Raw genomic sequence first — 26,542 nt, 5'->3', positions numbered from 1 at the left:
AAATAGGTGCTCTAGAATGTTGGTTGGTTGATCACATGAGTGAATGAATCAGTGTTCTTCCCATTGAGCTTGTCTTCAGGCTTCAGAGAGACTGGCTGAGCATCTGTAGCTTATGCCAAGAAGTATGGATTTTGTCTCATCTCCTAATGCCCAGCTGTACACAGACATGTTCCCTCCCACTCAGTAACAAACTGCCTGGAACTCTTTCCCGGCTCATATTTACAAGAGAATGTGATAAATTCCGTATTGATCCCTCCTGTTCCACTGTAAATTTTGCAAAAGATGATTAAATAGAGCAATAGAGTCTGCAGGCATTGTGGCTCAATATGTTGTGGAGTGGCGTATCGACCTCCTCCATCCAAAGGCAGCCAGCGCCTAGCCCTGCTGCCCCAGACCAGTAATTAAAATCCTGGGAGACTGGGATTTAAAATCCAATCATATCCCTGAATCAAGCCTTCTAGCCTCCCCATGTGATGAGTGCAATAAGGTAACGGCAGGAGCATGTTTATGTCTGTGCTGAAGCAGTCCCCATAGGGTGGGTAAGAAATGGAGAGCTGGGTAGGCCTCCTGACTAAATCACTTCACCCTGACACCACAGCCACTTGTAAGACAATCTGTAGACACATAAACAGTCCCAGCCAAAAACCAAATTTTGGGCTTCCCAGGTGGCGCTAGTGCTGAAGAACCTGTCTGCTAGTGCAGGAGACATAAGAGACATGGGTTCCATCCCTGTGTCAGAAAGATCCCCTGGAGGAGGGCGTGCCAAGCCACTCCACTCCAGTATTCTTGCCTGGAGAATCCCATGGACAGAGGGGCCTGGCAGGCTACAGTCCATGGGGTCACAGAGTCAGACATGTGAAGCGACTTATTTTGGGCTCTTGAGAGCAAGACATCGAGCACAAAAATTCACAGACTGTGCTTCAGTGTATACTTCTGTTTCCACAGCCAATAGTAGGTTTACAGAAGTGATTTGACCTTGATTAAACCATGGCCTTTGGTAACCAAACGTGTTCGAATTTCCACAGAAACTCTTTGATTTAACCTAAGCCGAAGCCAGCCTCCCCTGTGCTGAGGCCTGTAATCACAACACAAGTTACTGTTGAAATAAACTTGTCCATCTGCTCTCAACAGGACCAGGAACTCCCTGAGGGCAAGGACAGGGTTGTCTTATTCACTTTTGTGTCCCCAGCACCTGGCACTGGGCCAGACACATAGAGTGCTCTCCGGAAGTATCTTTGAATGGATGTGGAAACACAAATTAACAACCTTGATAAAAGCTCTGTAAACGGATGTGTAAATAGCAGAGCTGCCACACAGTCATCCGTTCGGCGCTTGAACACTTGCAGTGCTGGCGGAACCGCATTTGTTCCTGAGGTGGCTCACATTCTACCTTTGGATTTTCTGATGGTTAGCAGTTTCTAATATTGAGCCAAAATTTGCTTGCAAGGTCTTAAAGTTTTACTGTTGGGTCCATGTAGAATAAATCTAGTCCCTGTTGCACGTGATGGCCCTTCAAATACCTGAAAATGCAGGCATGTTCTCCTGAGCTATCTTTCCTCTAGCCTAAACCTCCAGTTCCTTAAACCACGTTTTTCCACATGGCTTCTAAACCATTTCCTATCTCAGTCACTCTTCCAGAACAATCTCTACTTTGTCATCCCAAATCCATGACTACCCATTTATTGCCATTCATTTTCATCTCGTTTGTTTTAGCTCTTAATGTCCATCTTCTAGATGTATTTGGACCTCTTCCCACGCAAATCTGAAGTCTGTATAGATTTGGTGACTAGGTGATCCCCATATCAGGGGTGAACATACTGAACCAGGACCAAGCCTTTGTGCTGCCGTTGGAAACTTTCTTCTATGACCTCTGATCTGTCTGTCACTCCACCCTGCCCCTTGGGTCTGGTTAGTCCACTGTCACTTACGAACCCTCCACACTGAATGGCACTTGGCCCACATTTCTCCATTGTGTGCTCACGATTGTCCTGAGACACCCCAGGATATGTCTCCCTTGTAATGGGGGGAGGGGATTCAACATCCTTTTCTCCTTGTCCCCCTGACACCATACTGTATTGTCATTGTTTCTGTCCCTATCTGTCTCCTACCAATCTGGGTTCTCCCTGCGGACAAGAACCAGTCAGATTCCGCTGTGTGTGGCTGTTCCTGCCGCAAAGTCAGTAATCAGTGATTAATGAGGGCTGGGTCCAGCCAGGAGGCAAAAGCTCTCTGTTCCATGAACTTTAGAAATCCACCTCCCTGAAGACAGGGATCCACCAGACTGTGTGTCAGAGGGTTCAGACTTCAAAATGACCTGGGGACCAGCTTATGTGGGTCATCATTCACCCCGGAGAGGGTCGTCCTGATTGGGAAGAAAAGGAGTTCCATTTTGTACCCTTTCAACAAAACTGTCTACCCCAAACTTGCCTCTGGAAACACCCCCCAAACTTGGCTTTGGAGCATCTGAGCATGTTGGTAGGGAAGAGGAAAGATGATTTGTCCCTCTTTTTGAGTCATCGGACCTTTGGAAAGTAGCACAATGTGGTGGAAAAACCAGATGGCTTCTTTTAAAAAAAGAAATCAACATTTTATTATGTAAAATTTCAAACATATATTTCTCTCAAAAAGAGAATAGTATAATAAGTCCCAGATTTACTATTTATCTGCTGAATGACCATGGGCAAATTATTTTAGCTCTCTAAGCCTCTATTTTCTTAGGAGTCTTTGTATGGTAAATAACTGCATATAAAGGCCTTAACACCCAACACATGTTAGCTTGTCTTTCACCTTGCTCTTCTAACAGACTCAGTTAAATCATTTGTAAAATGGAAAAAAAAATACCTCTCCTGCTTTCTTCATCAAATTCTTGTGTGTTAGACGCTCAGTTGTGTCCGACTCTTTGCAACCCCATGGACTATAGCCCTGCTAGGCTCCTCTCTCCATGCCATTCTCCAGGCAAGAACACTAGAGTGGGTTGCCATTTCCTTCTCCAGGGGATCTTCCCGACCCAGGGATCAAACCTGAGTTTCCTGCACTGCAGGCAGATTCTTTACCATCTGAGTCACCAGGGAAGCCATATCAAATTCTTGTTAAGAATTAAATAGGAGGAAGTAATCAGCACTGTGTATGGCATGTAGTCAGTGCTTTGTAAAGGTTCTTGGTTACCTGGGAGGCATACCTTCAGGTGCGCATGTACGGATGTGTGCAGATTCTGTTGGAAATGCTCAGTGTGGTCTAGGGGAAAGTTCAGGAACCACAGCTCCATTCCCAGTACTGCTGTGCCTCCTGCAGCATCCTGGACAGGGCTCCTCTCTCTCAGCATCAGCCTCTGGGGACACATGGAGAATCAGCGCATCTCTGACCTGAGGAGCTACACACAGACTAGCTGGGAAGACTAGACAGGTGGACTCCCAGAAACGGGAGGAGTGGGAGGATAATAGGAGCCCATGGATGATAAGCACTGAGAGTTGGAGGGGTGGAGAGGCTTCCCAGAGAAGGGGCCCTGAAGAAGGAGTAGGGTCTGGATAGTCAGGGAAACGAGGGACAGGGTTCTAGGCCTGAGGAGTAGTATGGAGGTGAGTGAAGGTGAGCATGAAGACGGGGCAGGCACATGGCTTCTCTCGTGTGGCCACCCCATCTCAGAATGCTTCCTTGATGGGGAGCTCGCAGCCAAAGAGAATGGATCACTCCACACTGATACTTCTGATAATGGGGGAAATTTCCCTTATTCAATAGTAACTTCTAATTGGAGATACTAAACAGACTGTTGAAATAGTAAAAATTAGGATGAAGGTGCTAAAGGAGTCAGCAGTAAAAATGGGACTTCCCTGGTGGCCCAGTGGTTGAGACTTCCCTGGTTGGGGATCCACAAACTGAGCAGTGTGGTCCCCAAAACACATGGAAATGTTTGGAAGAATGAATGTATAAGTTATTACAAACATTGTACAGCTTGTACAGTCTTTTTTCCCCCCAGCTTTTTATCTTTTTACACTTTTTACACATCTTATTCAGTCCAAGTAGAACCCCTTGAGGTAGGTAGGGCTGTGATCATGACCACCAGAGGAGTGAAGCAAGACCCTAGTCACACAACCAGGGAGCAGTAACCCCCATCCGTGCTGGCTTCCAGGCCGTGTACTCTTTGGGGACAGGGAGGCAGCTGCAGGTGGAGAAAGGGGGTAGTCATGAAAACCAGGTGTGGTAGATCCGGATCCCTCAAAGGCCAGGATGGCCAGTAGGACTGCAGGGGTGGGGGGGAGTAGGGGAGCCTGTCAATATTACTGATAATATAGCCTCACACATTTGTATAGGGCAGTTACTGGGTTTGGTGTTTTTGTTTTTTAAGCTCTCTTCTTTGCATTTTGCATCATTGTCTTGTCTTGATATACACAGAGGTAGCAGAAAGTCAGAACAGAGTGGTGTCAAGGGAGGAGGGAGTAACATGCCTTTTCCCCTCTGCCACCCCAGACTTGCTGTCAGCCCCTTGCTGTCAGGAGACCTGAATCCCATCTCTCACTCTCATTCCACACTCTCCTCAGGAAGGGCAAATGGGCCTCTCTCTGCAACCACTTCCTCCCCACTTCCCACCACGGAGCTAGATAGAGGGTGTTGGGGCTTGACCTGACCTGCCACCCAGACGAAGAGGTTTAGAACTAGCAAAGAGACTGAGGACTTTGGTCCACGGGGACAAGGAACATGGTCACATACTTCACTTGCTATGAGAAGGGCCTTTCTAGGGCAGGAAGAATGGCCATGTTGTGTGTGGCTCTGGAAGATAACACCTGGAAAGAAGTCCATTCATTTGGTAAATCTTACTGAACATGTGTTCTGTGCTGGCCCCTGTGCTAGGTAGTCAGGATATAGCAGTGGATCAGCCATGGACCCTGACTTCTGAGAGTTCTCAGTCTAGTGATCAGTGTGGGAAGAAAGAAGCAGAAAGGCTCATGGAACACAAAGGATCACACCAAATCTGGGGTGAGAGGGAAATAAGGTTTCCTGGAGAAGGAAACCTTAAAGATGAATGGGTGTTTATAGGAAGTCCAAGGTGAGAGTGGGGTTAGAGAGAGAGGTTGGGGCTTATGAAAAAAGAATCTGCCTCAGTTTAGTGCGGGAAACCCCTTGGCAGGCCATGAGCTTGGAATGGGGCTCTGGACATGCTTGAGGAAGCCAGGGTGACCCACCTGTTCCAAATGTAGTCGAGGCAGGTCTCTTCTTAGGGAATTGGAAGAACTCACCCTTAAGGTCTCTTTCGCCTCAGAAAGCCTGTAAGGCTGTCAAACCTAAGGCAGGTGCTGTACCAGAGAAGAGTAGCAGGCTCCCTGGGCCCCCGTGGGCCAGGCCCTCTCTCCCGTCAACACCGGCTCCACTGCCTTACCCTGCCCTGGGTGTTGAGACCCCAGCCTGTCACTGGCACCAGCCAGGACCTGTCCATGACCATCCACCCCCATCCTACTTTCCTGGCCCGAGCCCTATTGACAGATCCCCCAGAATCTGAAGGAATTCAAGACAAATGGTTAAGAGGATGGAGTTAATAAAATTTGAAAAATTGAGGCCTGTCACTCCACTAAACTTTTTTCAATACCACTGACAGAAACATATTTCCCCAATGAGTGACCTTCCACAGCTGTAGCGGGCAGGCGCAGCCACAGCAGTGCTGCCAGGAAGCCAGTCTGCTATTTATCAAATATTATAAGCTGGGACACACTAATCTGGAGCAGAGGAGGAGTCCTGCACTATACTGCCTGGGGTGCTCCAGGTGTTGGCCCCAGCTCCAGACAGCCAGTGGGAGGTGACGGATGGCCTGCGATTAGCTCTCCCCACCTCCGCCCAGCCCTCTGACTTACTCCCAGGAGCCTGACCCTCTAGACCAGCTGCTTGGCCCGGAGGGGCCCTGGGTGGGAGGCATGGTGAGGTCAGGCCAGGGCATGGGCCATCCTGATGCCCCTGGAGAGGGCAGGCGGGTGAGGCCCAACGTGGTTATTTATTGGAGTGTAATGGTTTGTGGCCGTTGGTCGTGGAGGTGAAATTGATCAGTTGTAGAAGTCAGGTTCTATCAATTATTACAGCAATTAGTCAAGTCAGAACATCAGAGCAAGGGTTCGGGGGCTGAGGGACTAATATTAGATGGACATTACCCATGGCGCCCCAGCCTCAGCTTTCGTAAACTGGGAGCAGACGTGCTGACCCGAGGCTCCAGAACCTTGGGGAGCCTAGCTGGCTTCCCTCCTCGGGGTAGCTGGGGTGAACCTGGGTGAGAGCTCTTGGGCTGGAGACAGACCCAGCACTGCTTTAAATGGCATCCCTGGCCCAGGTGCAGAAATGTCCTACCTGTCCCATCCCATCCTTTATGAGAAGTGACACAACTCCTACTAGAAATTACTCAGTGGCCAATGTTTATGGCACACATTTTTCATTCTGTAAGCAAATATAGATCACTGACAGCGCTTGTTTGAAGCAGCTAATCTCACCCTCTGTTCTTTCTTCCACTGTCTTCCTCTCTCACCTCTCTTCCTCTCCCCCTCCCCTTTGCTCTCCTATTTTTTCTCTCTTACCCAGTTCTCTTTTTCTCTTTGCTCTTCTTTTCTTTCCCTTCCAGAGGTCTCTCCCACACCCCTCTGCCACTCTAGCCCATATTCAGTGACAGAGCTCCCCTTGAGGCTGCCTCAGAGAGGAGAGGCCTTTCCACTGAGTGATTGTAGCTCTCTTTCAGCCCTAGCTGTGGTCCAGGAGCTCTGAGGAAAGGGCCGATGCTGTCTGCCGCTGCCTCTCAAGCCTTCAGTGCTGAGCGCCAGACAGAACAGGGCTGGCTGGGAAAACTGGGTCAGGAGAGCAAGCCCCTTAGCACTGTGGTCTTCTTGCACCTCTCTCTACAGGCCCGCTGTCCCTCCTTCGGCACACTGATCACACTCGGCCTGAGCTATTGTTGCATGGTCGTCTCTCATCCCTTTTAGCTTCTGGAGAGCTGGGATTGTGCCTAGACTCTAGACAGCACCTAATCTAAAAGGTGGGACCAGGAGCCTGCAGAAGAGACAGAAGGAATGGTCTCAGGGGTGTGAGGAAAACCTGAAAAGTGGTTTATAGAACTCAAAGGAGAGAGTGGGCAAGGTATCAGTTGCTGCAGAATGATCAAGAAATATTTTAGAAAAAAACCACTATTCATTGGCTTTGGCAGTCTCGCATCTCCCTATGTACAGGGCCCTGATACACAGTGCCCAGTAAGCAAGCACCAACAGAATTGAAAGAAGAATGAGGCTCCAGCTGAGCTTTGAGGACTTGCCTACTAGTTAGGAAAACACTCTCCTCATTAGGGAGGTTGCATTTTATCCTATAAGCAGTGAAAATCATGGAATGATTTTTCACCAGGGGTGTATTATGGCTGCCCTGGTGGGAGTGTGAGAATTGTAGTTAAGAAAACCTGGAGTAATGGGGATGACCCACAGAGATGTTATGGGGAGGGCGGTGGGAGGGGGGTTCATGTTTGGGAACACATGTAAGAATTAAAGATTTTAAAATTAAAAAAAAATAAAATAAAATTAAAAAAAAAAAAGAAAACCTGGAGTAGATTTGACTCCTGGTCCAAGCAAATCACCAGCTTTGTGACCTTGGGCTACTTATCTCCTTTGAGTTTCCACTTCTATAGCAGGGCAATTTTAATTTCTCCCCCTCAAGATGGTGGATAATATATATAAAATACAGAGTACATAGTAAACACTAGTGGCTATTATTATTATCATCACCACTTCTAGATACATACTCGAGAGACATAGAAAAATACATCAACTCAGACTTGTACACAAATATTCATAGCAGCATATTCATAACAGCCAAAAGGGGAAAGCAATTCAAATGTTTATGAGCTTGATGAATAACAAAATGGGGTATGTCCATAGGATGCAATATTATTCAGCCATAAAAGAATGAAGTACATGCTATATTCCTACATTCACGTTGTGGCATGAATGACATGTGCTACATCATGGATGAACCTTGAAAACATGGTAAATTAAGCCAGATGCAAAAGACCACACCGTTTATGTGAAAGGTCAAGTGTAGGCAAATACAGGGACAGAAAGCAGACTAATGGTTTCTGGGGTAGGGGGAAGTGGTGAATGTCTCTGATAATGGTGATAGGGTTTCTTTTCAAGATGATTAAAATGATCTGGAATGAGATACTGGTGAGGCTTATATGATGATGGAAGTATATTTAAAAACTACTGAATTGTGTACCCTGAAAGGTATGTGAATTGTGGTTTAAAATTATCTAAATTTTTTATTTTGTACTAGCTTCCTATTAGAAAATAGAATCATGTTAAAAAGTATTTTTTCTTACTGATAATAAGCTTCCTTGGTCTGGGTCATGCTTCACTCTCTCTGCTCCTTTCCCCTCCTCCTACCACGCTTCTTCCTCTGTAGCCGCGGCAGACAGCCATGTGTAAATGCTTAATAAATGACTATCATTGTTGATGAGTTTACAGTCCTTAAAGAAGCAGAGAGTTTCAATAGGAATGGTTTTATATCATGATAGGAATGTTGCCTCAGCCTGGGATTGAGAAACACTGATTTTTACTGTCCATCAGCAAACAGTGACTGAATATCCCCTCTGAGCCAGGCCTCATGGTGATGCAGCCTTTCTTGTGTGTTTAGTGTCCCTAGCCAACTTACTACATTCGCATGGCAGGGAGTGTGTCTTAACCCTTCTTTAAGTATAGACAACACACTTCTTAGCAATAAAAGTCAAGGAGTATTTGTTTGTTACTTTAATGTTCCATTTAACACATAATTCTTGAGAGGGTTGCTTTGGGGCAGGACCAGATCTGATTCTTCCATGTCCTGGGTCCCAGCTCATTCAGGGTTGGACAGATTGAATGGAATGGTCAGTTTTCAAAGAGGAGAGTGAGGTGCCCAGATATGGGCTTTGGGGAGGAGATTCTGACAGTGTGGGGGTTAAAGTAGCCTATCTTCCATGACTGTCAAGGCTCTACACCAAGCAGACACTTTACACAGGCTCATCAGCTGCCGGCACTTATGAGAGACGGTAGATGCATGGCCCCAAGCAAGCCTCTTCTTTTTATACTTAAAGTTCTTTGTCTTTAAATCATGGGAACCAGTGACCGGAGGAGACGCCTGCCTGAGTGCACACGCAGCAACAAGTAGCGTAGGTGAGGGCTGGCACAGTTGGGTTGCTGATGGTGGCCAGAGCTCAGCCGACTCTAGCAGGCAGGAAGTGAGCAGGGAAAAGAGAGCATGAGGAAGAGGCAGAGAGCAGAAAGAAGGGTCCTTGTCATTACTTGGAATACTCTGTGCTTTAGATTTCTGTGTGGATTTTGTGAATGAATATTCATCTGTGTACAAACAAATTTGATAATGCAGACATTTTAATGAAGAATGCATTGGAGTTGGGGTGTATTAATCTGTATGTGTATTGGTATATGTGTTAGCATGTTCAGCTGTGTATATTTTTGTAGGCACAGCACACCTATGTGTGTGTATAGCACATCTGTGTGTGTGTGGCACCTCTCTATGTGGGTAGTGAGTTTTTGCACGTATGCATGCACCTGTAGGAGCCTTAATACCCTTACTTCTGTGTCAGAGAGGACCGAGAGCTCCTCTCTCAGAGTAGCTTGACATGTGTTTCAATCTCTTAGGTTTTGTTGCTCCATATTTCTGTGAGCATTCCTTACACTGAAGTCAAGGCCTATGCCACCTCCCAGGGAAGGCTGAGGGTCCACTGATCACTCACAAAGGCTCTGTTTCTCCTTCTCCTCCTGTCAGGAGCCAATCCCTTGCAGAGGAATGAAATGGGACACACACCCTTGGATTATGCTCGAGAAGGGGAGGTGATGAAGCTTTTAAGGACTTCTGAGACCAAGGTAAGTCTCAAAGAAAGGAGAAGGCCTGTGGGTACTCCATGCTTCATTTCATCTTTCACTCATTAAATTATGTCAGACTCTACACCAAAGGCCACTTCTCCTTAGAGGATTATTGTCTATTTAAATACAAATCCAGCCTCCACTTATCAAGAATAGGAGGCATCCCCTTTCCTGACCAAGAAGCAGCCTGGGCCACTTCTGGCTTCTGAGGACTAACTTTTAAATTCAGTTTCTGAGCCTTCCAGCTTCTTCCATGAAGGAGAGGGGATAGCAGGACAAAATCTTCGCCTCAGTACTATTTCCTCAGGTCTCATGCACTCTGCAGCCTCATCAGGTAACTCTTTTCCATCATCTCTCCTTCTAGAACTTTTCCCTGACCCCTTCCCTCCATATACACTCCAGAGGTCCTTATGTAGAGTATGAGGCAAAACAGTCTTCATCTTAATTTGATTTTCTCATCCAGACTTTTGAATCTTCTAAAAACAGGCTGCCTTCTGCTCCTCTCAGCCACCCAGCTATAACTTAGAAAGTATTTGGCAGAATCTAAGAACTAGAATCACAAATGTCAGAGCTGGGACCTGAGAAACCATCAAGTCTGGTGATGGGAAATCTTATCAAAGTAAAATAAATAAGTCAGAGGAAAATAGAGCTGTTCTGGTTGAAGGAGAGCCTATCCTTCCCCCCTGGGTAGCCTCCATGGAGGCTGTGCTATGGGGCACACATTTTAAATCTCTGAAACCTCGATCAGATGATTTCTTTTCTTCCTGGGGAAAGTGGAGCCCAGGGGTATGTTGTGACTTGCCTTTGGTCCCAGAGCGAGTTAGCATCAAAACTGTTACTAAGTAGGTTAGTTCACTGGCAGGACAGGAACTGGAAGGCTTGGTTTCTGACTGTCAATCTTGGGTTTTTTCCAACTTCGTGGAATCTCTCTCTGGCAAATCGGCTGCAATACTTTGAGATGATTAAGAGTGGCAGGTCCCACCTAGTGGCAGATACTCTGTGTGTCTTGAGTAAGAGCACTTAGGTTAGGTCACCTGACTGAGCACTCAGCTGGGGTTGTGATCCCACCCTCTTACTGACTGACTGACCTCGGGCAAGGGCTTCTGCTCTTGAAACTCAGTTTACCTCTGTGAGATGAAAACACTGTGACTGAATGGTTTCTGTGGTTCCATTCAATATACCGCTGGTCTGTGTAGCAGTCAGAATAAACTAGGTCATGCTGTTGTAACAAGTCAAAATTTCAGTGGCTTAAAACAACAAAGATTCATTTTTACCTCATGCTGCACGTCCATCATCCATCATGGGTCAGCAGAGGCGGTCTCTCCTCATCCGCAATGCTGAGGGACCTGACCGGCAGAGCAGCTGCCCTCTGGGAGAGAGCACCCTGGAGGGCATCCCACTTGCAGCTACATGCTCAGCCTGGAAGTAGGACCCTTTACTTCCACTCACAACTTATTGGACACAGTTAATCCCATGTTCCTGCCCTAGAGTTGGGTCAGCTTCCCCTATTCTCTAAGGAAATCCCTGAGCACTGTTTCACATCACCTCAGGGACTGCATCCCCTTCATTATCTCCTGTTTCAGGCCAAGCCACTGTCCCCTGAGAGCCAGCGCTGCCCTTGGCCAAAATTACACCTGTTTTGTCAGGTTGTGTGACATAGCGCCAGGACTGGTCTGGTTACGTAAAGCAGGAGAACAGACCTCTTCATATCAGCAGGGATGGAAGGGTTGGGGCTGCTGAGGGACCCTAATGAAATTTGGCTGCCCAGGAAATGTCTTGATGTCAGCCATATCAATACAAAGTCAGTGTCCCAAATGAGTAAGTGGCAGTTGCTGCCTCTGTGCCAGTCGGATCCTTCTAGACCACAGAGGGCTACCTTCTGAGTAGACTGAGCTCTCAGAATCTGTGCAGAGGTGGGCGGCAAGGAGGCAAGCAGAACTATGCCATGAGAAAAGGCTGAAGGCAGTGGGGCATCTGGCCAGGAAAGGAGAGACTGCACGTGGGCACAGAGACGGCTGTGAGGAGGAGGGGAGGAGAGGAAATGGATTCAGTGCCAGGGCTAGGACAGAGCCAGGCTTAATGGGGGGTGGCTGCTGCCAGAAGGAGTCCCCGCACAGAGCTGTGACCCAGGGCAGGGGCTGCCTTTTGAGGCTAGAAGACCGCTCAAAGCCAGCCAGGGGTTTTGTCACCTCTCAACATGAAGACTGTTTCTCTGTCATCACCTCTCTGCACTTGATCCCTTTACCCAGGCTGGATTTCCTCTTCTGTAATGTTCAGCTGTCTGCTGAGCACCTCTACCTGATTGCTCTGGGGTCCCCTCAGATTCCGCCCACGTGAACCACCCTCAGCTCTCCCTGGACATCAGCAGCATTGTCTCTCTCTCAGTTGCTCAGCATCTCCATGGTCACCCATTCTTTCCGCTCTGCTCTTTTTCTCCAGGCTGCAAAAAAAACTACCTCTTCAAAACTGTGAGAAAGAGTTTCAGGGGGGAAACACTGCTTTAGATTGGGTTATGTCACCCTTGGCCAGGAAGTAAGCAGCAGCTGCTCAGCTCTTGAGTTCAGGCCCTATGTCAGTGACATAGTGATTCAGGCCTGGAGGGTGCTGAGGCTCCAGCCTCAGACCTCATGTCCTGGCTCTTTGTCTAGATATGGATTACCACCACTCTGATCTTATCTTCCTCCCCTTCTGTCCATCCGACATCTCCCTGCCATCCAGCTCAGCCTCTTCCACCTTCACCTGCCTCTCTATAGTCAAATATGTACTCTTTATAGAAAATTTGTAATTATAAAAGCCATCTTTCCCATTATGGAAAATCTGGACAGTATAAAATGAAGGTAATTAAATAAGTCCGTGCATATTTATAAATGACATCTGTATGCCGGGTTCTGGGCTAGGTGGGGGGAAGATATCTGGGTGAACCCCTCAAGGAGCTCACAGTCTGATGAGGAAACAGACCAGTAAAGTGTGACACCACTGAGTCGTCATCCCAGGGAAGGCCAGGGACTGTGGCAACCCACAGTGGCTTCTAATCCTGCCTGGGAGATCAAGGAAGGCTTCCTGAAAGAGATGTCAACTGAACTGAATCTCAGTTAAAAGCATTTTAGCCCTACTACCTATACATAACTATTATCAATGTTTTTAATTATTTATAGTAATAGGTACCATTTATCAAGTGCATCTAGACACTCTGCCAGGTGCTCGAATATATAATTTTTCTAATGTTGTAACAAAGCTATGAGGTAGCTCTTATTTACCCCCCTTTTACAGGTGAGAAAACTGAAGGTAAAATAAAACATGACTTTTGAAAATCAGGCTATTATAAGCAGCTATTGAGATACAAATCAGACTGTTCCTCTTATGATACTACATTTACCTTTTCTGGACCATATCTATACATAAGTGGGTTTTTTTTTTCTTAGCCTGGTTGATAGCCTACTGTATAAACCATGGGTCTCAAACTGGCAGCCACGTTTTATTTTGCCAATTCAGAGTTTTTTTTAAAGGTGAGTGTAATGCCATAGAGGTTGTAATATGGACTCTCCAGCCACAGGTGTCTGTTTCCTATCATGTTATGTGCTTACGTGTCAGGCATTTATATTTCCTTCTTGGTCCTGAAGATATTTGAGTTATGACCCTAGTTCCATGTTTAGAATCTGTGTTTTTTCACTTATTATTTCTTGATGGTTTTCCCATTTCAGAATTATCCATAAGCCTAATTTTTAATTTTATTCTGCCTTTTAAAATATGTCACTTATCTAAAAATCTCGGTCACTTTAAGTGGCCTAAATGATTTGTTTCTCATGGCTTATTTGCTTAGTTCTCTGAGCAGTCTCTCTGTGTGGAAGCCTCCTAGGCCCCCTGAGAAGATTGAGAGGTGGATGAAGCCCAGCTCCTGTCTCCTGAGCTGGGTATCAGGAGAGGAAGATCAGGAGAGGCAGGCGCTCTTAGCTCTGATACCCACAGGCTGACTTCTGCCTTAGGAGGGGTCCACACAGAGCTTGTGGGGGTTTCAAGAAAGCATGGATCACCCCCAGGCAGAATGAGCAGGGCAGGCTTCATAGAGAAGGTAACCTGTGATCTCACTTTGAAGGATTTCACAAGCTGAAGGGTTTAATACTTAAAGCTTAGACCATTTTCACATCCTAACTAAGAGACAACAGAGAGGTGGAAATATATCTCTGTGCACATGATGGCAGATAAAACAAAAATATGGGGAGCTATTCCATGATGAATATTCAGCTGAGGGGGACGTGCTGGTGGCAGCCCGCATCTCCACTCCCAGATCCTCACTCCACCGAGACTCTCGAGGAATTTATTGCTCATTTTAATCACACCCAGAGAATGAATTGGCAGGAATATTAGGCAGATAGGTCTATCATATATATTTTATTTGCATATCCCAGTGACAGAATCACAAGCACATTTCCTGTCTGTGTATTTTTTCATTTGCTGCAGGGGTAGCTGGGGATGCAGGGCTCCCCTGGGCCCCACATTCCAGGCTGCACGCCTGGGTGCTCCCATCAGATCTGGAGGAAGCCATCAGGAGAGAAGGGGTGAGGTGTGCAGGAACGTAGAGGGTTATGTTCCGCCTGGCCTAGGATGGAGAGAAACCCCCTTCCCTGCCTCACCGAGCCTGCTCCCTGCTTCGTGCCTCATTTCAGGGGCTGGTGTGCTGCATGCCTGGCCCTGTGCTTGGCCCAGGCAACACCATCCGACCTTGATTAGAGGTTCTCCACGGGCCAGACCGAGCGCTCCATGCTTTATGGGGATACACCTTTGCGTTCTGTCTTTCTCTTTTAACTTTTAAAAACTTGTTTGTTGAAATATATTTGTATAAGGTACTCTTAACTATACAGCTCACTGTTAATTTCACAAACTGAATATACCTAATCAAGAAGTAGACTATTACAAGCATTCATTTGTATCATACTCCCTTCCAGTCACTATCTGTCCCTCAAGGGTAAGCATTGTCCTGATTTGTTTCACTTTTATTTTTACAAACTTCAAAAATAGTACAACAAATTCCCATAAACTTCCACCCATATTACCAGTTGTTAACATTTTATCATACTTGCTTTATTATATAGAGATGAGTAATATAAAGACATATAATTTTTCTGAACTATTTGTTATATATACATGATCCCCTTTACCACCAAATACTTGTATGAATGCCCTAAAAAATAAAGGACATTTTCTATATAACCTCAATGCAATTCTCAGAATCAAAGCATTAATATTAACTAATCTACAGATGTTATTCACATTTCACCAGTTGTCCCAATAGTTCGTTTTACAAGGAAAGAAAATTCTGGATCCAAAGTTGGATTCAGTTCTCATGTCTATTTAGTCTCCTTTAATCTGAAACAGTTCCTCAGTCTTTCTTGACATTCTAACAAGTACAGGCTGGTTATTTTGTAGACTGTCCTCAATTTGGGTTTGTCTAATGTTTCTTTATGATTCAATTCAGGCTGTGCATTTCTGGCAAGAACACCCTCTGGTGTTTATTTTCAATAAATTCATTAGGTATCCCCATGCTAAAAGTAGGAATATGAAATTTGTGTTTTAAATCTCCTTTCCCTAAATAGGCTCTGAACTCCCTAAAGGCAAGAACAGGTCTTTTCTTATCTCCAGGGTGGAAGGTGCAGACACTTGAGTCAGACTGCAGGAGTTAGTGTTCTGCCTTTATTACTTGCTACCAGTGGGACCCTGCTTTAATGACTTCCTCTCTGGATGATGAGGGAGGAGATCCTCTGACCTCCTTAGGACTGTGAGTGTTAGAACAGCTGGTCCCAAATCAGGCAAGTTTCATCAATCCATACTCAGAGTAAGGAGTGGAAGTTTGAGGAGTAACAGGGTATTTACGCAGTCTCTGAGTCCCACCCTACAAGACACGTGTTAATTACATAAGGGGAAGATGATGATGGAGAAACTTGGCACAGTCCACCTTAATCAGATGATCAAAATTAACATCCTCAGTCACAGGTACATCATCATCACGTACCTCCCGATGTGACACGCTGAGGAGCATACAACCTATTTTCTCACCTCAGCCCCTCTTTGCCCCTCTTAACCGTCTTGCCGTTCTTCTCTCTGGGGCAACCCAGCTATTTGCAGAGGAGCAACATGATCGAATTAACATGTTAAAAATATTGATCTGGCAGCAAAAGGAGGATCAGGTGGAGGAAAGAATGGACCCTGGGATGCTGACATAGCGGTCACCAAGTCTTCATGGGACTGATGCCGGCACTGTACCCAGCTTTCCTCAATACAGATGTGGACTCTGAGCTAGTTCAGGAGACTTTCAGGTCCCTTAGGTGCCCCTCTCATCCCCCATTCTCCCCTCCTGTCTGCTCTACATTTCCCAGCCTCCTTTGTTGGACCCCCTGTGCTCCTCTTGTCATCACTCCCTCTTCTCAGGACTTCCATCGTCCCACACCTGCCCCCCGAGTCTCATCTTCTGCCCACTTTGTTGACCTCCCCACCCAGGCCTCTCTGCCTCCCCCAGCTTCAGGACATGGTAGAAGCCCTGACTATGATGTGAGTTGGGGTGGATCCAGGGAGTCAAGAGGATGGGGCATATCTGAGTCTGTGAGAAGCCAGGGGGCTCTGTGCCCTGACCTCCCTCTAAAGGCAAGCTGCATCTTGGCCTCTTTTCTTCCCTCTGCCACACTTTTCCTGTTTTTCTCCCAGGGTCTCCTTTTGCCAACCACCCCTGCCCTAGCTTCCCTCTCAGTGAACATATCACCAGGCTTATTATCAGATTTGTTCCCTGAGTAATGCCCAGCAGCAGGGGTGCTGCCATACCCTTCTCCCTGTAACTGTCACCCACAGAGCTGCTCTGCCCAGCCACCCACCTCCTAACGAGAGCCCAGCTAGGCTTCGCCTCGGCCTCCCAGCTCTTTCCTGTAAATGCACTCAGAGCCAGGAGGGGTGCCATATTAAATCAAGAATGATGAAAACCAGTGGCTGCGATTATCCAGCTGAGATGCAGCATAGGGAGCTGGTTGCTGCTGGCTCCAGGTGAGGGCTTCTGAAACTAATTGCATGTGGCTTTTATTAAGAAGATGGTCACTCTCCCACTCCTGCTCTCCTGGTGGCCTCCTTCTAGGGCGTCTCCACCCAGTGTCCTCTGCTTCTGCAGGCTGGGTCACCTACCCTGTCCCCTCTTCCACTGGAACCCTGTCGAAGCAGAGCCTTGACCTCATTGCCTGTAGCCTTCCTCCTCATTTCCTCAGAAGCCAGGAACAACAGTAGCCCACATTCATGGACCCTTACCAAGGGCCTTCTCTTTCCTCCCAAAGAAAATACATACAGACCTAGTAGTTTCCTTCCCAAGGTTCTTCCACTGGTTAGCTCTCCACAAGCCTGAACTCGTAGCTCACACTATTAAAAAGTCATTCATTCATTCAGCATTTTTTTTTTTAATTTTGGCTGCCTGAGTCTTCATTGCTGCGTGTGAGCTTTCTCTAGTTGCAGCAAGTGGGAGCCACTCTTCATTGCTTGTGTGGGCTTCTCATTGTGGTGGCTTCTCTTGTTGTGGAGCATGGGCTTCAGTTGTTGTGGTGCACAGGCTTCCGTTGGCATGTGGAATCTTCCCAGACCAGGGATCAAACCCTTGTACCCTGCATTGGCAGGCAGATTCTTAACCACTGGACCACCAGGGAAGTCCTCAACATATTTTTTTAATATAAGCTCTGTGCTAAGCATTTGAGAAAGAGCATGAAGTAGAAACCTCATATATAGTTTAATCCCATTGTCCTGTACATTTTTATGAAAAAGTCTGGTCCAGTTTCAGAAGTTTCTCTGAAGAGCTGTATACGACTCCAGGCGTAAAGGGGGTTGTACTCGAATCAGGGTGTGCTCAAATTTAGGGCATAGGTTGACTCTTTCCCAGTACTATTTAGAGAGCCCCTGAGAGACCTGGCGCTCACCCCCATAGAAGTCCAGAACCCTTTCCCATTGCTCAAGAAAATAACAGTACTAAGACAACCTGAAATGATGACACTGAAGAAGAGTTACAAAAGGTAGAAATGTTGCCCTGGAGAAGACTCAGGGAGGCCATGATGGTGGTACCCAAACCAACAGAGTGGTGGGGAAACTCCTGTTAAGCTTTGCCTGCAGCAAAGGAAAAAAAAGTGTGTTTTGTGAGGCCCCACAAACCAGTGGATGGAAAGTACCTAGAGGAGGAGTTCTCTACCATGTAAGAGAAATTGACAGGCACAGCTGAGACACCCCAGTCAGTGGAGGTGTCCTGAGAACTGTTAGTGTTGAGACTGTCCACAGACTCAGGGTTCCTGGGGAGAAGCCTCAGGAGCCACCCTGGGTCCATGGGGGCATCCTAATGGACTTGACTCCTGGCTTCTGCTTAAGCCAGAGCACTTCTTCCCCTTATCTGTGGGGCTCCATGCAGATTAAATTAGTGGGCTCGATAAAGGACAGAAATGGTCTGGACCTAACAGAAGCAGAAGATATTAAGAAGAGGTGGCAAGAATATACGGAAGAACTGTACAAGAAAGATCTTCACGACCCAGAATCATGATGATGTGATCACTAATCTAGAGCCAGACATCTTGGAATGTGAAGTCAAGTGGGCCTTAGAAAGCATCACTACGAACAAAGCTAGTGGAGGTGATGGAATTCCAGTTGAGCTGTTTCAAATCCTGAAAGATGATGCTGTGCAAGTGCTGCACTCAATATGCCAGCATGTTTGGAAAACTCAGCAGTGGCCACAGGACTGGAAAAGGTCAGTTTTCATTCCAATCCCAAAGAAAGGCAATGCCAAAGAATGCTCAAACTACTGCACAATTGCACTCATCTCACACACTAGTAAAGTAACGCTCAAAATTCTCCAAGCCAGACTTCAGCAATACGTGAACCGTGAACTCCCTGATGTTCAAGCTGATTTTAGAAAAGGCAGAAGAACCAGAGATCAAATTGCCAACATCCGCTGGATCATTGAAAAAGCAATAGAGTTCCAGAAAAACATCTATTTCTGCTTTATTGACTATGCCAAAGCCTTTGACTGTGTGGATCACAATAAACTGTGGAAAATTCTGAAAGAGATGGGAATACCAGACCACCTGACCTGCCTCTTGAGAAACCTGTATGCAGGTCAGGAAGCAACAGTTAGAACTGGACATGGAACAACAGACTGGTTCCAAATAGGAAAAGGAGTACGTCAAGGCTGTATATGGTCACCCTGCTTATTTAACTTATATGCAGAGTACATCATGAGAAATGCTGGGCTGGAAGAAACACAAGCTGGAATCAAGATTGCCGGGAGAAATATCAATAACCTCAGATATGCAGATGACACGACCATTATGGCAGAAAGTGAAGAGGAACTGAAAAGCCTCTTGATGAAAGTGAAAGAGGAGAGTGAAAAAGTTGGCTTAAAGCTCAACATTCAGAAAACGAAGACCATGGCATCTGGTCCCATCACTTCATGGCAAATAGATGGGGAAACAGTAGAAACAGTGTCAGACTTTATCTTTTGGGGCTCCAAAATTACTGCAGATGGTGACTGCAGCCATGAAATTAAAAGACGCTTACTCCTTGGAAGGAAAGTTATGACCAACCTAGATAGTATATTGAAAAGCAGAGACATTACTTTGCCCACTAAGGTCCGTCTAGTCAAGGCTATGGTTTTTCCAGTGGTCATGTATGGATGTGAGAGTTGGACTGTGAAGAAGGCTGAGCACCGAAGAATTGATGCATTTGAACTGTGGTGTTGGAGAAGACTCTTGAGAGTCCCTTGGACTGCAAGGAGATCCAACCAGTCCATTCTGAAGGAGATCAACCCTGGGATTTCTTTGGAAGGAATGATGCTGAAGCTGAAGCTCCAGTACTTTGGCCACCTCATGCGAAGAGTTGACTCATTGGAAAAGACTCTGATGCTGGGAGGGATTGGGGGCAGGAGGAGAAGAGGACAACTGAGGATGAGACGGCTGGATGGCATCACGGACTCGATGGACGTGAGTCTGGGTGAACTCCGGGAGATGGTGATGGACAGGGAGGCCTGGCGTGCTGCGATTCATGGGGTCGCAAAGAGTCGGACACGACTGAGCGACTGAACTGAACTGAACTGAGCACCAAAACAAAAACAAAGGCGCTGGGTTAGAAAATTAGTTATCAAAATGCAGTAAAGAAGAAGTTAGCAGTTTATCAAAGGCCTGCACAGGCCAGATACTATGTTGGCCACTGAGTCTCTCACACAGCTACTTCTGCATGTACATTCGCTGTGTGCCAGAGACCTGCCCAGTGCTTCTAATTCTCATCAGCATCCCACAAGGGTCCTGTGAGGTAGGTATGAGTACCATTGCCTTGCTAGAGATGAGGAACTGAAATTCAGGGAGTTGAATGAACTCCCCAAGGTGAGCTTACTATTAAGTAGATTTGTTGTTGTTGTTGTTTACTCACTAAGTCGTGTCCAGTCTTTTTTGACCCCATGGACTGTAGCCCTCCAGGCTCCTCTGTCCATGGGATTTCCCAGGCAAGAATACTGGAGAGGGTTGCCATTCCCTTCTCCAGAGGATCTTCCCGACCCAGGGATCAAACCCATGTCTCCTGCATTGGCAGGTGGATTCTTTACCACTGAGCCAGCTGGGAAGCCCAAGTAGATTAGGTGAGGTTTAAATTCAGGTCTTTCTGGGGCAAAGCTGGCTTATTTCTGCCACACAGTGTGCCTCACTATGAGCCAGAAAGGTGTCAAACTTCATGTGGGGACTGCTGTAAGAATTCAGTGAGACACTACACAGAAAGTTCTGAGTACCACGCCCGGCACACAGCAGCCATCTCACAGACGGCAGTCACTTCATTCACTTGGCAGCACAAATTGAATCCTTCTGTGAGCCAGGCCCTGTGCTAGGTGCTGGAGTTACAGGGATGAATAGAGCATGGTCTTTGTCACTACTTCTTCATGTGTGGAGTAAAGAGACAGAAACAGGCAGTTAAATAAGTGCTCTGGAGGTGCCAGGGCAACAGGCTCTTTAGACAATTTGGTATTTAAGATCACTTAGAGGTGGGTGGGAATAGAGAAGACTTACGTGCTGAGGGAGCAGTGTGAACAAAAGGCCCAGAGTGGGAATACCCATCCCTGAGGGGAAGTGACCTAACCAACAGACCTCACAAACTCTCGGAGGCCAGGTTCCTTCTGCATCCTGCCTGACTGCAGGCGGGCTAGGCCACTGGCCAGTGCTGTACCAGCCCGTATGTATGCATCTCTCCATCAGAGCCTTTCAGCCCAGTGGACCCAAGTGCTGAGAGGGGCTGGGTGGACAGGGAGGAGGAGGAGGCAGATATATGGTTGCAGTCGGCAGAGCCAGGTGATGTATGTAGTGCCTGAGGGAGCTGCACAGTGACGTGCTGAATTCCAACCGGCAAGCGTTGCTCCGCTGGGATCGGCGCCGAATTATTGCTCCATATGAAACCCCAGGACTGATGGGAGCTTTCAGTTACAGACTGATAGCAACAGCCAAAATTGGATTGTTTGCTATTTATTTTTTTTAACTTCTGTCAAGGTCACTACCATAACAGGAAAACACTGCCCAAGTAGCAGGTATTTTTCATCCACTCTGCCCACAAGAGCAATCTGCAGCCACCACTTTTGTGACAAGGCCTTACCTTGGCAGCTCGCTTTCTAGAAAGCTGTCAGTGTTACAGGAGCCCTAGGGAAGAGAAGTCCCCGGAAGACCCAGGTCTTTCTGTCTCACTTTAAGACCTGCTTCCTGCCCCCAGCGCCTGGCCTCCATCGATGCTTTATCATCAGACCCATGAACTCACCCCCCAACCCAGTCTCCAGATAGTGCCACAGCTCCCAACTAGCCCAATACTCCAGCTCCTTCAAGCCTCTCATCTCCCAGAAATGTTTTATGCTTTATGTATCCTTCCCTTCTCCGTACTCCTACACCAACCAATCTAGCTGTTAATTCCTCTTTGTATCTGTCATCAACTTCATTTTTGTAAACATTGACCAGCTGCCTCCACTGTGCCAGGACCCATGCCAGAAATAGCAGTGAGTAAAATGGGGCTCATGATTGATTCGTAAGACACAATCACAAATATGCAGCAAACTCATTTTCAAGTAACTTTTTTCAGTGATAGGTACAGGGCTAGATGTAGGCACACATGCTTTAGAACCACAAGGGAAACGGCTGATCCTGCCTGAAAAGTATTCATGTACAGACCATGCATGCCTTGCCTCCCCTGCCTGACTTAGAGCTCTTTGAAAGCAAGACCTGGCTCTTCTCCCCTCCCTTTCAGTGGGACAAAGCTCAAGCCTCCTGCTTCTGTCTTTTCTGAAATGCACCAAGCCAGAGGCCAGACACCTACCTGCCAGGCACTCAGCATCATCTAAACCTTCCAGGGGCCAGGGGCCAGTCTTCCTCTTTGCCCCTTCCCCACCTTTCCATCATGGCATGCACAGTGCCACGAATATAGCAATTGCTGAACAGTTGTGTTTAATTGAAAAAATGCAGTATCATTGACTTGGAGGGTGTTCATAGCTCTGGTTTGAAAACCAAAATGGTTTTCAAGAGGGTAAGCAGAAAAGGAAAGGAACCTATATATTTGTAAGCACTTAGTACTTACCAGCGATAGTGCTAGACACATTCTGTATACAGCATCATATTTAATCCCCAATTTACAGAGGAGAAAACTGAACATAGTAACTTGCTCCAGGTAATCACATCTTATAAGTGTGAGAGCTGGGATTCAAACCAAGTCTTCTGTCAGACTCCAGACTCAAGAGTTAATCTATTGAGTTGGCAAAAAAGTTCATAAGATCTTGTGTAAACACTGTAAGAATCGTTTGGCCAACCCAATACTAGCAGTACTTATTTTACTAGCAGGGCGAGCCAGGACCCCTGAGCAGTGGCCACCAAGGTAGGGAAATGAGGTGAGGACTCAGACGAGGGACTGGGAAAAGAATGAGCCAGAGCTGTCTGTCAGAACCCCCAGAGACCCAGACCCTCTACTTTTTCCCCCTGGGTTGGGGGCATAGAATGAAACTAGGGTCCTCCTGGGTCCGGCGCTCCTGAGCCGCCTTCCATCTCTTGTCTCTCTCCACAGTACCAAGAGAAGCAGCGGAAGCGGGAGGCCGAGGAGCGGCGCCGCTTTCCGCTGGAGCAGCGGCTGAAGGAGCACATCATTGGCCAGGAGAGCGCCATCGCCACAGTGGGCGCAGGTGAGTACACGCGCACCGAAGAGGGCGTAGAAGTTTGTGGTCTGCTGCAGTGAGGTGTGGTCCTGCCATCTCCAAGGTGAGGAGAAGGGGCTGTTATTATTATAGCATAGCATTTGTGGAGTGCTTCCTGTGTACCAAGCAGTGTTCTAAGCTCTTTGCGTACGCCATGTCATTTTAATCCTTACAACAATCCAGTGAGATTGGTCCCATTGAATCCTGATGTTACAGATGAGGAAGTTGAGGCAGAACACTTGAGTAATTTGCTCAAGGCTTCTTTCTGTCTGACCTTCATCTGATCTACTGACCCCCCCCCACCCCCACTTTTCAGGTGGAGAAACTGAGACCCAGAGAGGAACAAGAGTTTTCCCATCACTAGTATTGTCATAACTGAGCCAGAACTAGAGCTTTGGTCTCCTGTCTCCCAGCGGGGACTGCGCCATCCTTCAATATAATTTGCCGGAGGCTGGCTCAACTTTATGGAAAACATCCTGTGCAAGTCTTGAGTGCCTTCTCCGCCTCAGAAGCGCTTATGCCACCGTGGGATCTAGACTGTCTGCTGATATCACCCCTCATCTCCTGATCTTCCTGCCCATGCACTGCCCAGTGGAAAGAGAGGAAACTGGGGTTGGGCTCAGGATGGCGGCCTCACCATTGTCCTCCTGAGGTGCATGGCTCCCTCAGGGTAACCTCAAGACAGATGAGGCAAGGGCAAGGGAACCCTATTTCTGACTTAGACAAGGGAGTATTCCCCGAGGCAGCGGTTCTCAAAGTGGTCTCTGGACCAGCAGCATCAGCATTCTCTGGGAACTTGTTAGAATGTAGATCTGACCCCAGACCTGTGGGATCAGGAGCTCTGGCGATGGACCAGAAGTCTATATTCTGAGAGGCCCTTCAGGTGAGCTAATGCTCAGCTCAGGTTTAAAAGCCTCTTCCTTGCGACGTCTTGGTCAGGTGCATCCAGTGCTGCCTCTAGTCCCACCAGATGCAGCCCAGCAGCTGCCACACCCAGCACCAAGTTCTGCTCACTTGTAAAAGGAGACATGAAGCTGAAATCGTGGCGTCCCAGAGGAGTCAGTGAACAATGAAGGCAGTCATCCCTGTGACACACTGGGCCCAGCCCATCTCCATCATCCTCACACACCAGTGGGACTCATGTTCAGGTCATGACCTGGCCATCAGCAGTTAAAAGGAGCCCTCAGACCAGATCTGCCTCAGCAGCTGGAGGGCAGAGACTACCTGCAGGCAAACCCAGGAGCCAGGGAAGGCTTCTATGAAGACACAAGTCCCCACTACTCAGGCCCAAACCTCATCAGGCTGCCCTCTTGGGTCTGAATACAGACGGCCACCCTCAGCTTGAGGTGGCAACCCCCACTTCTTTGCCAAGGCCATGTCTGGGGTAAAAGGAGAGGAGACCTTGGGAGCTCTTGGGTTGAAGAGAGGAGGAGGAGCCCATTGGAGAGATAGTGACCGAGCCAAGGCCTGAGAAGCAGGTTCTACTAGAGTCTCATGTCCACTTGGGCCAGAGCTATAGCTGCCATCATAGTATTTACCCTCCACTTCTTACACAGCCATTTCCTCACATGTTGCCCACTCCTCTGATCTGTTTCTCACCAGCTTCTCAAGCCCATAAGTTGTGAGACTCCCAGAAGTAGGGGAGGGAGGAGGACATTAAAGTGGAAAGAATTCAGTCAGCCAGGGCTCAAATGGCAGGTGGGCCACTTACCAGCTATGCACCTCAGGCTGGTCAGTCAGTTTCTTTGAGCATCAGTTTCCTCACCTTTGTACCAGGGATCCAGACTCAGGACTACAGGACTGTAAAGCATATGCTATCTCCAGTATGTACCAGACAGTTCTCAATAAAACCCAGTCCCCTCCTCTAGATGTTTACTGTCCAGCCATGGGCACTGTGGTCAGGCCCGCAGTGTTTCTGTCAATCTGAGACTGATCCCTAGTCCCAGCCCCAGACTGGCCTCTTCCCCTGGTCCTTCTCCTTGTCTCTCCCTGCTGCCAGCCCAGAGCAGGAGTAGATGGTTCCACTCCCCACCTCCTAGGGGCTGTCAGAATGTCTGCCAAGTGCCTTGTCCTACCCATAGCTCCATCTGTCACCCACACTCTGCCTCAGATCTGGAACGCTCTGCTCCTTGTCCTGTGGTGTGAAGGGTGACCCTGCTATGCCTCCAGTGCTTCTGGAAAAGCCACAGAGGGCGTGGGGGCCTGGGCTGTGGGGTTAGTACATTCCCTTCCATTTGTAAGGTGGTAACTTTTCGCCCACCTTGCTAGAAGACCTGCAGCCAGGGATCACACTCCTAACAGTCAGAGTGTGTTCAGCTTCCAGCTCCCATGAAGCATGAGGCACTCTCTGGGTCGGAGTCTGTGGCAGGGCCTCAGGACTGAAGCAGGTGCAGGAGAGTGGGGCGGGTCTAGAGGGCAGGCCAGGGTGCTCCCTGGGTGCTCTCAGCTAGTGTCAGATGTGTGCTGGCTGGGTGGAGCCTGGCACCCCAGAGGTACCATGAGGCTGGGCAGCCAAAGAAGTGCCGCAGAATGAATTGATTTGATAAATGGCCATTTATTACCCTCACGAATTGGCTGAAACCAATTTCGGTCACATCAACCCCTGGTAAGTGCTGGGATATTGATTTGTGCAAAGTAATACAGTGAATTTATCAGTGTGATCCCCAGCTGCAGGGCTTCTAGCAAGGCTGGCGCATAGTTACCACCTTACAAATGGAGGAGATGAAGCACCGACCCCACAGCCTAGGCCCCCATGGCCTCTCTGGTCTACTCAGGTCACTGGAGCCAAAGCAGGGCCAACGTGCAGACCACAAGCCAGAGCACTGACATCGAGTGTGAGGTTCTCCTTCCAGAATCCTGAGCTGTTCTTGATCATGGAGAAGGGAAGGATGCCTGTTCTAGTGGGAGCTCAGAGCCTCTGTGCCCACCATCCTCAGAAAGGCAGCCAGCTGTCTGTGCAGATCTAGACTCTGCTCCCCTCCTCCACCTCCTCACCTCCCGTTTTCCTGTCTCAGTAAAGGCCCTACCATTCCCTGGTCTCCTGAGTAGAAGCTTAGATATTTCCTTGGCCCTTCCTTCCGCTTACAGCCCTTCAAGTTCTATCATTCTACCTCTTAAATAGATCTCGCACCTAGCCTCTCCCCTCCATTCCTAATACCACTGAGGACCTCCAGCTCAGGACCTCAGTGTCTCCTGTCCGAACCTAGTGGTGGTCTCCTTGTTGGTCTCTCTGCCTCCTTTTCTACCCCTATAATCACTTCTCCCTAGCTAGAATCAGCTTTGTACACCGTGAAAACAAAACAAAAGAACCCTGTGTAGAATTCTAGAGTGACTGCCCTGGCCTGGCATTAGGGCCCACTCCTGCTGCCCTCCCGCCCCGCCCACTGCGCACAATGGCTGCCCTGCACATTGGATCAACGCCCTGCTGCATTGATCTCCTGCCTATATTTGTTGATGCTGCCCTCTCTGCTTGAAA

At 47.7% G+C, this 26,542-nt stretch overlaps 1 protein-coding gene across 1 annotated transcript in view; it reads left to right on the top strand.

Moving 5' to 3' along the window:
• Positions 1 to 26,542, top strand: part of CLPB (caseinolytic mitochondrial matrix peptidase chaperone subunit B) — a 140,217-nt gene that overhangs the window by 92,002 nt on the left and 21,673 nt on the right. The window contains exons 6-7 of the mRNA XM_052652598.1: positions 9,769 to 9,866; positions 22,941 to 23,055. Coding sequence (XP_052508558.1) covers positions 9,769 to 9,866; positions 22,941 to 23,055 — 213 coding nt within the window. The remainder of the gene's footprint in view (positions 1 to 9,768; positions 9,867 to 22,940; positions 23,056 to 26,542) is intronic.

Source organism: Budorcas taxicolor, chromosome 15 (genome assembly GCF_023091745.1).
Source record: "Budorcas taxicolor isolate Tak-1 chromosome 15, Takin1.1, whole genome shotgun sequence".
Lineage (NCBI taxonomy): Eukaryota > Metazoa > Chordata > Mammalia > Artiodactyla > Bovidae > Budorcas > Budorcas taxicolor.
The sequence above is the reverse complement of the archived record's forward strand: the minus strand, read 5'-3'. Positions and strand labels throughout refer to the sequence as shown.